Raw genomic sequence first — 11,990 nt, forward strand, 5'->3', positions numbered from 1 at the left:
AAAATAGTGCAAAAGCACATGTCGAAAAAACACTTTATCGCGTTCCATTTTTCACAAAGCAAAAGAAATTGTTGTTTAGGAAAATAATTGTGTATGCTGACTGAATGTTATCGAGAAATGTCGAAATTAATCACAAACTACCTGTTTCGTTAGTAATGACTACTAGAACTGTTTGCATTGCCATCTAACATTTGCGGGCGGAAACTAAGTTAAGGTCCTAATATTTTCACTTTATGCCACATTACAAAATGCAAGATTGGTATTTTCTGAATTGTTACCTTTAATATCGCTCATACTGAAGCCAGATTTGATGATTTGTTCCAAATGAGCCGACGGTGCAGCCTGCTGTCCTTGCTCAACTTGCTCGGCTAGAAGTCTGTTCTGTCGCATTTTGATCTCCTGCCATCTCCGCAATTTCTCGCCCTCCGTTACGAAGCTAGACTGACATATCACGGGTAGCGATAACCTGAGGAACTCCCAATTGGCCTTCTCCATAGTCTCAAACGTGTTGTGAGAAATCTTCAGACACGGCGGAGTGTCGGAACCTGCTGGTATTCTAGCCACGTCGATTCGCGTATCGGCCATGTCGTCGGTGTTCTCGTAAATAGGCTGATCTTTTGTGTACCAAAATGTTACCGGACGATTCATATTGCTGTGAAAAGAAAAATTTGTACATGCCATTAATTTCTATATTTTAAGCTTTTCAAAAATTTAATGGATTGTGAACTTTATATTATAAAATGCATTGTAAAATATTTTACAGAATATATCTTCTATATGGAATAATTTAACATATAGAATTATTTATAGATACTTTAATTGACGAATTAAAATTACGTACACACAGAATGGTTCGTAGCCCTCTTGTAAACCACAAGTGGTGAAGAACTTGAGAGTGTTTACATCTTGGCCGAATGTTAGTTTCGCCTTCTGGCCGACGCCAAGGGTAAACGCAGGTACAAAACTATCGCCTTGTACGTCGGCGAAAGAAGTTTCACCGCCGAGAGCGTCCATCAGCAATTCTCCATTCAAGGAGAAGCCTATGTAATTTGCAAATTTATAGAGCAAAGTAATTGCAACGAATATTGAAAAGTCGAAACGAACGTTGAATGAGACGGAAAATACAATATAGTAAAAAAGTATGCAAAAATAAAAAAAATCTTTAACTTGTTCGACAAGTTTGTTGAGTTGTCAGACATTCGTTTCGGCTTGCAAACGAGATAAAAGTCCAACGACCGAGCAACTAGACGATACATAATTATTATAATTATATTTGTGAAAGCCAATTGTTACTTGATACATACAAATATGTAAGTAAAACACAAACTAAAGAAAAAAAAATTATAGCAGCGTAAGAAATATATATTTGTAATGTATTTTATTAAAATTCCTAACGCGGCCAATTAGAAATTTTTGAGACACAATGCATTAACAGTTACAGCAAAGCGAGTGCTAAAATGGACCATGTGAACTGAGTGATTTAATAGACTTAAAAGGACTTTAATTTCTGTCTCCATTAAAAATAATTCTCCAAAGAATATTAATTAGAGATATTGGAATATTGATTTATATACGATGAACTTACTTCCGTTCATATGGCCCACTGATTCAAGTTTGGACAAAGTAAGCATGCAAGCGGCATTACTCGAGGGAGGTGTAATGGAAAACCAAATACGTGTAATATTATCACACACGGACGATGCACTAAGATAATAAATTTCACGATAAAAAATAAAACAAAAAGCAAAGGTATATAGCCGAGAGATAAAAAGAATGAAGATCATAACGACTCGAATCTGTCCGGGAGATATTTCCCGATACTTTCTCTCTGACTGACATAATTCTATTTACACAGTGTGGTGCTTTGTAACCAATTGATCGTAGTCTGTAAGATGAACATGAGTTGTAATGTATATCTGGTATTTTTCCCGAAGGAGATTACGTTACGTTCTGTGCTCGTACAACGACCGTATCGATATTGTATTTGGGGGTTATTGTTTCGGAATGCACGTGATATGATCGATATAGTATATTTTGGGGCCACCCTGTGGTGTTAGTGATTAGTAAATATGAAATTATGGAAGCGCTGTTATCGCTGACAGTATAAACACTGAGTAGAGTACTGGATACCGGAGAAGACATTGGGCAGACATGATTTTCGTCGATCGAGAACATGGTATTTATTAATGATGATAGAAACCAGGCTATCTCTGGTTCTGCGGTTACCCCAACGTTGTTAAGATGACGGTGACGAGATGAGATAACCTGTGTACGAGAGACGCATGATCGCTTCTTTCGTCCAAGCAACTGTCTCGATGGATTTTTCCCTTATATGACTGCTCAAGCGCGATGATGCTATTCCCCGAAGTGCGAAGTGCGAAAATTTTGCCTGACAAATATCCATTCGGATCTCAAGTTACGATACTGGCGAACATCGCGGTCAGTGTCGAATAATTGTTCCAAAATTATACGTGGTCTCGTGAGTTTTCCAATTGAATATTATTTCAGTTACACTGACAATTGTTCATCTCGTTCTTTGTATCGTATATACATTTGTACAATTGGTTCATCTGGTTAATGCTGGTGTGTGGCTGAGATTGTGCTAAAAAATCGCGGTGCCTGTATCCAGTAGTCTATCTCCAGATATCAAATTATGTGTATAGCTTGAAATGGCAGCTGAAGCGTTTCGCTTAAATATTCCGTCTTACTAATCGTTCGGTCAATTAGATCCAGGAAAACCCCGACAACGTCTCCGACCTGCCATTGTTTGCCGAACGTTTCGGCCGTGCCCGAGTATACTTTTTCCTCCTTTAAAATAAAATGTTCACCAGTTCAACACTTTCGCTCGTGGATATCGTTAGCACAGACCGGTAATCGGATATCCGCGCAACAAAAATGCACATCGTGATACTCTGTTGTCCGGTTGGGTCTGAAGAGGGGCACCTTATATACAATTTGTATTTTATCGCTGATTGATATACCTACTTCGATGTCGTGTACGATTTTGCGCGAGTCTTGCACGATCTTGCGCGAGGGAATCCCGCGAATTCCCCCGACACTGATAAAAGTCAAGCCACACTTCGCCGAATGAAATTTCTCTTGCGATTTCATTCGTCTTGGGACAAGGATGCAAGAGAAAAAAACCAAATCAACATGAAAGAAACATATAGAGCGAGACAAATACAATAGTAGTGACCAGAAAAACTCAGAAAAGAAGAAGAAGAATAATGTAGATGTATAGTGGGGCCTTTAGATCGGGCTAATTTGAAATGGGAAATGGGACTCTTACTGATCGTTCGGTCTGCCACGTCAATGAAACATCCAACTACGTCGCCCACTTGATATTTGTGACCAAATGACTCGTTGGTGCCAGCGTGCACTTTGGTCACCTGACATTCATACTCTTTTGGATTATTCGCATCTCATAGATCGCGAACGAGAGCCACGTGGCGCTTACGTTAATATCACATTCGACTTGCAACTCATACGGGCTACCGCGTATGGATTACACGCAGCTCTGGCTGATATATTTTTATCCGTAAAGAAAATCTAAGCAAATTCTAAACACTATATAAAGTTCTCACCTTCCGTGGCTATAATAATCCGAGGTATTATACAATTTCACATCGACATATTAATATCAGAATGTTTCTTACAACGGAAAATATACTAAAGATTAATGTTTCTAGATTTAATCGAGAAATAAGAATGTTTTTTTCCGGTTTCTACATTATTTATCCATCATTTAAATATCTTTTGTAGTTCAACCCGAAAATTTAATACTATTTGAGAATTGTCACTTTTAACGATTGGAAAAGTCGTCTTGACAAATTCTTCGTATAAACAGCTTCCGATAAAATCGTCAAGTTACGAAAAGGAAACAATATAAGGGAAACACTTACATTGTAACCGTCGAAAGCCCAAGTACTTTCGTCGCTACCCAACATACTTCCTGGTGCGCAATCGGCTTTTGCCCAACCAACTCGCATCGGGCCGGCTGTTAGAACTTCGAATTCGAAATACCATTTTCCGTTGCTGACTGCGTAATGTTTCTCGACTCTGTAAGTCCTGAAGTATAATTGTCGTAATCTGCTGGCCTCCAAAAGCAATGCTACAAATGCCAGAAAATAAATACATTATTAATACATTATTAATACATTATTAATACACACAATTATCAAAACTTCCCATATTAGAAAAAAAAACTGAAAGCTATCGAAATTTCCTCGATGTTAATATAACGAACACTCTATTCCACATTCAGAATGTATTAAAAATTTTGGAAAATAATTTATCATATTGCGATAATTTATTATGAACAACAAAAGATATCTAATAATATTTTATATTAGCGTAAATTCCATGAACGGTCTCTTGGAAATAATGTACAACTATTTTGCAAAGCACAGAGGTCTATCTAAAAATAAACGGACGCATTTAACGAGATTTAAAAGTCTCACCTTCGTGCTGTTCTCCAGTAGGTGGATCGAGCATATACCCATAAACTAACAGAGTTCTAACGGTCTCACTAGCGGTGTCGCGATTAGCCTTCTTGATAGCTTCGTCGACTTTCGGATAGGGCACCAAGTGGGGACTTCTCCTCATCACCGAGTCCTCGTTCAACCCGTATGTCCAACCTTGGCTAATTCTTTCCTTCGCCCATAGATTATGTGTATTCTCAGCGAGCTGATCGACGAGTTCCTCCATCTTAGGGGTCAACGTGATCGCTGTCAGATCGAGCGGCGCCGGTTTGTAGCCACTGCTCTGCAGAAATGGTTCGTTTGGTAATCTCAGGGTTTTTATTCTGGACGGTGGCTTGTCCATGGTGATATAATAGCCTAAAGCTAGGATGGTCTTCAAAGTCTGCACGGCCAATTGAGTGTCGTAACGCTTTTCCGCGGCTGGCAGTCTCTCGAACTGAACTATGCAAGGATGTATCTTTCTTAGGTCGTCCCGTACTTCGCCGAAGATCCAACCAGCCTCGATTTTGTTCATTGCCCACATCTCATGAATGTTTTCCGCCAACTTGTCTCTGATCTGCTCAACGTAGGCCGGCAAGTTGACCATCGACGTGTCGACCGGAGCTGGAACGAAGGCGGTATCATCCTCAACTAGCCATGGGCCGGCCAGAACCACTTTGTTCATATTGCCAAAATAGAAGCACGGGTCCAGCGACAGGATTTGCTGCGGCAGTAGACTTTCCACCAACGGCGAAAACTCCTCCGGCGGCTGAAACTTCAGTCGACCGTGATCACCGCCTAGCAGAAATCTACAGGAGAGCTTAGAGGAACAGCTAATGGCGGGGAAGAACATGCCGTCTAGATTGAAATTCCGGAAAGAACCCATGATGTGAGTGCCGTTAAAGGTGAACGTTATCACTGGCACTGTGAGATCCAAGGCACAGCCGATCACGTCGCTCTTTCTAATGTAGGGTTCAGTAGTATTTTGCACTACTTGGGTCTTCCTGCCACCGGTCCACAGGTAGGCACCATCGAACCCGAAAGAGTATAAATCGTCACCAACACCATTTCCACCCCATTTCTCGCCCCCGCCAGGATACGGCATGTAGCTGTCGAAAATAATACAATGTTAGTTTAGTTAAAAATAATAAATTAATATGACAAAATTTAATGATTAAGTTTTAAAGGCATGTAACTTTAATTTTTAAAATTTATATTCTTTGGGAGTTATATATATATATATATATATATATATATATATATTTTTTTTTTTTTTTACATGCAAATAGAGATTTAAAAAAAAGATTGTACAACAATTTACCCGGCGGTATTCGCCCATCCGATTCTCAAGTGCGGCATCATGTGGGTCGTTTGTTCAATGTGATCGACAGTCACCTCGAAATACCATTTTTGGTACAGAGCGGAACCCTCCACTCTGCCGACAAATATATTCGGTCTGACGCTCGCCACATGATCCACTAATTGCGTTTGGAGAAGCAAGTTCTTCCCGGGCAATAGAAAGTCGCAAATATTATTCTGCGAGGAGCGTACTGCGACACCGTTACCCACACATAGTGAACACAAGACGTCCAATACCTTCGGATCTCTACCATGTTTCTCCAATAAAGAAATGATCACTTTTATGTGCTCATCCTGTGAAATTTACACATTGACAGTAGCTAATTAAAAGTTCTAGAGATATTGCTGTTTGCTAAATAATTTGTTTATATATTGCAAGAAATGTTCCATTACCCTCATCATGTTCAAAGCCTCCGGCGAGTCAATCAGCACGCAATGAAGTACATCCAACATTCCCGTTCCTTCGCTGGATGCTTGCGATCCTAATCGACTAAACAGCCAATTGAGACGATTGCTGTTGGCAAACTGAGCGCAGTTGGTGTGATTTCCCTTGATAATGGCCGCTAATAATTGATAAAGATATCCAGATATTTGATCCCAAGCTTGGCCACTTTCGTCGCCGGAAAGAGCGACGAGGAATCCTTGCGAGGTAATCACGTTAATCTTGTCGATGGCCTCGAGGATGAGATTAAGTATGCCTTCCTCTTGAAACAGATCCTGACGATTCCTGAGAGCGCGGAACTTATTTTGCTTCTCCTCATGTTCCATGTCGTCCTCGGGTTGAGCAAAGTAATTGATCAAGTCCTCCAGACACATTACCATTTCGTTAAGATTCACGTTTTGAAAAAACATGGATGCTCTTCTGTTTACTTGCAACGTTTCTAGGCCTCTAAAACACATTCGATAATTTTAGCAAGGTCCACTTTCGTTTTCCTTACTGAGCTAATTTTTCGCAAGATATGTTTTAAATCTTTTTCTACTAATGTTGAATATCTAACTGAATATCTAATCTTCTTTGAAGTTTTATGATATTTCTAAAAAAAATGTTTACTAATTATATATACACAATAAAATAAATAATATAATAATATATTTACACAGAGTAATGTGTCACTGACATGAGTTATTTAAAAATATATAACTCACGTGATGAATTGTGTGAACAAGCTGCTGCATTTCCTAATGACACGAGCGGTACGAGATTCTTCTTCTTGAGATCTAGAGAAATCCAATCCGTCGTCCATCTTACCCTCCTCGTGAAGTACCGCCTGCTTCTCTTCGACTTTTCCGACGCCTTTCTTTTTCGTTTCGTACGACTAAATCAGAATTTTATAATTAATACTGTGCAAATCCATCGGTTTTCATACTAAATATTCAAACAAACTTGCTGAAACCAATAAAGTGAGTTTAAATAGATTTTATTTATAATTTATTTTTCAATAATTGATCTCGATAATTCTTTGCTTACCTTATAAGATACCCAGAGACACGTGGTGGCATGTTGCATAATAACAGTGGAGTCACCGTATTTGATAATCGGCATGCCGATTACCTCCAGATCCTTATCCTCGAGAACAATCTTTTGATCGTCCTTTTCTTGCCGCAGCCAAAACGTCGAAGTCTCAATCGTCGCATCATTCCTTTGTGGAGAGATAATCGTAGATTTAGGAAATATTATCACAAGTCCGCTTAAGAATCACCGTGACCCTTGAACTTTTCTAAAAATAAGTATTAACCTATCGACCAGATAGAGCTCGTTGTTCTCCTTCACACCGAGATAACGTCCGGTTGTCAGATGCCTGATTCTCATAGGATGCAGCCAATTAATAAAGCCACCTGCCCATTTCGTCCTGGCGAGCTCTAATCTCCATAGTGATCTTGCTTGACTCATCACGCTGCCGCCTTCGTAAATTACAAGGCTATAAAACAATAAATAAAAAATATCCAGATAAACTAATCTTCACTTTCTCTCATTTTTCGAATATAATGTCATAAGTGTATCGAAATAACCAATAACGTAGCTCAGTGACCGAGGATGATAAGCATAACAGCAAAAGAAGAGTAACGATATTAAGAATATAACAAAAGAAGAGTATAAATATAACAAAATATAACAAAATATATAACAAAAGAATATAACAAAAGAAGAGTAACGATATTAAGAAGGATAAATAAGAAGTTAATATATAAAATTTATACTAATAATTAATTAATAACTGCTGATTGCACACATTATAGTTTTTTTAATTGAGAACTTGCCAATTTCTGACTCTGTGCTAGAATATCTTCCTTAATGGAACATATAGTTTTGAAAAATATAATTTTTTATATAACTGGACACTGAGAAATCGATTAAGTTTCCTCAGAACTCAAACAAATCAGCCATTGCGGTAGTACAATAAATTTTTCCGTCTGTCAACTACACGGGAAAACATTTCAATTCATGTAACTAAATAGATACTAGATAAAAACTCGCTGACGAGAAATAATATATCTGTAATCGTGACCGAAAACATTCGTCTGAATATTTAGTTGCGTTAAAACTCGGTTGAGATAATTAGGAGCAATAGATTAAATAGAAATCTTCTACAGGAATCTTTCTATTTTTGCAACCGAGGTTTTTGTCTAGTTCTCAGGTAACAGAAAATTTATCTATACTAACGAAATTGTTTTTTCTACGTAGAAACGTTGTATACACACAAACGGTACATGCTTCATTTTGCGCGAGACACTATCGTGTGACTTAATCTAAGCTTACTTTTGACTAGGTGTTGGACTCCAAGTCGACGGTATTGTCAAGCATTCGTCGCCACCGTGGAAAAATCTCAAAACGTCGCCACCGAAGACATAACCGACGTACTTCATTCTACTGATACCAGTACCGTAAGGCTGCACCGACCAATGAGTGACGTGAAAGGATGCATTGACCACCGACAGATCGTTTTCCTTTGTCGTGTGCTGGAACAAAAAGAATTTCAAGATTTTTTTATTGCCAAATCATTTTCAAGCCATTATTCTTACTTGTGTGTCAAGAACTTACCAAATATCGTTCAGTCGCGACGGACACCAAGATAAGATCGTCACCCACACGCACCTTCTCACCCTCCGACCTCTGCTTGGAAGCGGGATGTACAGTCCACCAACACGCCTCACCTGCATGAGAAAGAATACAGTTTCTGAGAAATCCCACGAGAATAAATGTGTTTCTTTTCATTCATGCTTCTTGACTCATGAAATATTTGCCAGCAATGCAATGCAATGCAACTACGGACTTTAATCTCAATTCAATTCTGTCGAAAGTTATAATTGCATTCAACAAACAGTGACGCGAGAATATTTAACAGAAAAATGCGTTGGAGCAAAAGAAAGCAACAGCCGCTATACGGTACAGTAAGAGAGAACTCGTGAAAAGAAATAGGAAAAAATTAATCGGAGAAAAGGTTTCTGTGTTACCAAAAGATTTTTTGTTGGTAAAATTTCTTCTCATTTTACTTTACGAAACGTTTTTTGATTATTATAAATCAAGAATTCGCTCGTAATTAAGGTATATAAGGGTATGTTTCATGTACCTTGAGAATGTTGCTGCAGACCGACGTCGAAGGCAAGCTTATCGTTCGACGAACTCGTGGACAGACACGCGAGGTACTACGGTGCATGATCATAGATTTATGCAACCATGAAAGCTTAACGCCGTGTAATCGCGTGAAATTACAAAGAGTATCAATTTACCATGTCGCTATTGAGATGTCGCAGCAATATGGCATTACCGTATAATAAGGTCCTGTGCCCTGACCCGGTGCCCTTTCCCTGTAAAGCACCAAAGGATTGTCAAAGTCCCTGCCACCCTTCGTGCTCGATAGTAATTTTTTTTTTTTATTCTTTATGTATCGTACGACATATTTTTAATGGTTGTCAGAGTAACAGAATTCCTTAGACAACTTCTACAAGCGTACTGATAAGAGAAGGCCATAAATGTTGGTATTAACGTCAAGCTACGATGCGAGGCTCACGCGATTCATGTATCACTCATAAAAGATTCATGTCGAAGGCATAGAGATTGCTGAAGACGATTTTAGCGTAGATAGTTAATATGTTAGATAGCCAAAAAACAGCCTCAACGTATATTATGTCAACATTAATCTCTCAGTGATCGGTTAATCGATCGATGGGTGAAGTGGTGTCTCAATATTTAAAAAGAATAAAGAGATGTAAGAGAGAGACTATATATCGCTCTAATTTTTGTTAACTTTAAAGCACAGCTACATTACTCTCAAAATCCTACTAAATAACATAGAATGTCTGTCATTCTTTGAACATTGAGACGATACAAATTGCTTACTCTTCGAAAGTGGTATACGTAAAAAATTTAGAAAATATATTTAATTTAACTTGATATACTTTATATCCATTATCATTATACATTTGCTCTACCTTCGTATGTATTTAGCGCTAAATATTTGGACTGTTTAAGTCCCACTTTAAAATTCACTTATTAACGCGGCATGTTCATGCGGTTTCAGGCGAATACAATACAGAATCACACTCCAACTAGCGCTAAATAAACACGCAAATGCGAACTATCGAAATTGATCTGAGACCACCTTCACGAAGTAAACGACTCGTATTTTCACCCAAGCTCGATCGAGCGTGTATCACAACGTGATCCAACACACAAACAAATGATCAGTTTACCCAAGAGCGGACACATAACGGCGCCCCGCAGACGGTACGTAAATTATACTTACTAAATTGTCTTGCTGCTGCAAAGAGAAACATAAGAGGCAATGAATCTCCTTCGTCAAGTGTCGATACGGTTTTGTTGGAAAGAGAAAAATAGAGACAGAAATATAGAAAGAAATGGAAGATATGCGCGTATGATGTATCACGATTGACGGTGACGGTGGGTCTTAGTTAAGCTTTTAGGCGATAACCTTGTTTTATTCTTTTAACTTTCTCACGGTGCTAGTATGTTTTGAGTGACAAGACCACAACTGAAGACAGGAACGATCGTGAGAACGAAAGAAAACGTGGTTTGAAGTCGCTTTGCACGACTACACGCTGGGCGCATGCGACAAATCATACGGACAAGGGACGGTGCGTTGGCGGGCGGGGGATGCGTGCGAGAGTGCATTCAAGAAGAGCTATTCCGATGTGTCAGGAACCCTTCGTGAATTATTTAGTGGACAAATCGAGCAGGCCTGAGGGGGTTTAAGGGGGACATTGTAAGGACGTCTAAAAGACGTCAACGTGATCCTTCCGGACGTCATCCGGACGTCTCTTAGACTTCCGTCGTTGTTTGAGAGCTGCGTTTCTCGCGTTTTGGAGCTAAATGGCACGCATTTTATGGCCCACTCCTATGCAGGTCGAGCGTGTACGTTTTGTACGGCTCTAATTTGGGAATATGAGGGGCTTCTAATCGCGAGGTAGACGATCATACTGCTCGCATGGTCGGAGAATCGCGCGGATGCGATCGGGTTCGAGCTGGGAGTCGCACGAACCTCGTTGCACGCGCTACCGAGAAAGTCCTCCTTCAAAATGAGGGGGTAATCGATGATGTCTTTTGCGGCGCGCGAAGATGTCGAGTAGAAGCTACGAGTATTCCCTGAAGCTAAATGAATTTCGCTGGCGAGATTGAAGACGCACGAGAATCTTCGTGCGAGAGTGTACGCTATTAGGCAGAGAGAACTTATACGTTACCGTCTCTGAACCAGCAGCGGTGACCAATTCCTGCAGGGCTCTCACTGAGAGAGCCTGTTCTATGACAAACACGCATTGCGACAGGTCCGGCGGTATGTTCTGAAAGAAGACAATAATTCAACGACGCACATGTGAAGCGAAAGAGAGCAAGGTAATTTAAATCGCCGCCATCGTCGTTACCTTGTCTGCGATGTTCTCGAGGAAGCAGTGTCGATTGCCGAAACCCTCGGCTGCCAAGCAGACTCTCTCTCCTGTCGCAGTGCAGGACAGACATACCATATCCTCCTGTAAATTTCAGGCAATGCTTGTATGTGTTTGCTATGCGACTAGCTCACTTTCTCGCGAACACAATAATAAATCTGAAGAGAAATTAATTCCGGGTCAGAATTGATTTTACGCTCTCTGTCTCTTTGTCTCTCTCTCTCCTTCCCTCTCTCTCTCTCTCTCTCTCTCTCTCTCTCTCTCTCTCTCTCT

At 39.7% G+C, this 11,990-nt stretch overlaps 1 protein-coding gene across 11 annotated transcripts in view; it reads right to left on the minus strand.

Annotated features, from left to right (window-relative positions):
- The window catches only part of LOC116848398 (ryanodine receptor), a 56,266-nt gene that overhangs the window by 32,801 nt on the left and 11,475 nt on the right, over positions 1 to 11,990 (minus strand). For 5 of the 11 annotated variants that reach the window (XM_032824452.1, XM_032824451.1, XM_032824450.1 and 2 more), the window contains exons 3-19: positions 11,697 to 11,801; positions 11,517 to 11,615; positions 10,565 to 10,579; positions 9,549 to 9,626; positions 9,389 to 9,464; positions 8,860 to 8,972; positions 8,578 to 8,777; positions 7,556 to 7,738; positions 7,288 to 7,459; positions 6,966 to 7,135; positions 6,213 to 6,708; positions 5,782 to 6,113; positions 4,461 to 5,569; positions 3,903 to 4,111; positions 2,709 to 2,808; positions 842 to 1,040; positions 279 to 652 (exon numbers count right to left, since the gene is read on the minus strand). In XM_032824452.1, the coding sequence (XP_032680343.1) occupies positions 279 to 652; positions 842 to 1,040; positions 2,709 to 2,808; positions 3,903 to 4,111; positions 4,461 to 5,569; positions 5,782 to 6,113; positions 6,213 to 6,708; positions 6,966 to 7,135; positions 7,288 to 7,459; positions 7,556 to 7,738; positions 8,578 to 8,777; positions 8,860 to 8,972; positions 9,389 to 9,464; positions 9,549 to 9,626; positions 10,565 to 10,579; positions 11,517 to 11,615; positions 11,697 to 11,801 (4,030 nt within the window). Of the gene's footprint in view, positions 1 to 278; positions 653 to 841; positions 1,041 to 2,708; positions 2,809 to 3,289; positions 3,390 to 3,902; positions 4,112 to 4,460; positions 5,570 to 5,781; positions 6,114 to 6,212; positions 6,709 to 6,965; positions 7,136 to 7,287; positions 7,460 to 7,555; positions 7,739 to 8,577; positions 8,778 to 8,859; positions 8,973 to 9,388; positions 9,465 to 9,548; positions 9,627 to 10,564; positions 10,580 to 11,516; positions 11,616 to 11,696; positions 11,802 to 11,990 lie in introns of all 11 variants that reach the window. The other 6 variants (XM_032824454.1, XM_032824458.1, XM_032824453.1 and 3 more) reach the window with 3 other exon arrangements.

This window comes from Odontomachus brunneus, unplaced genomic scaffold, assembly GCF_010583005.1.
Source record: "Odontomachus brunneus isolate Ranch 3 - 2012 unplaced genomic scaffold, Obru_v1 Obru_scaffold_094, whole genome shotgun sequence".
NCBI classification, from domain to species: domain Eukaryota; kingdom Metazoa; phylum Arthropoda; class Insecta; order Hymenoptera; family Formicidae; genus Odontomachus; species Odontomachus brunneus.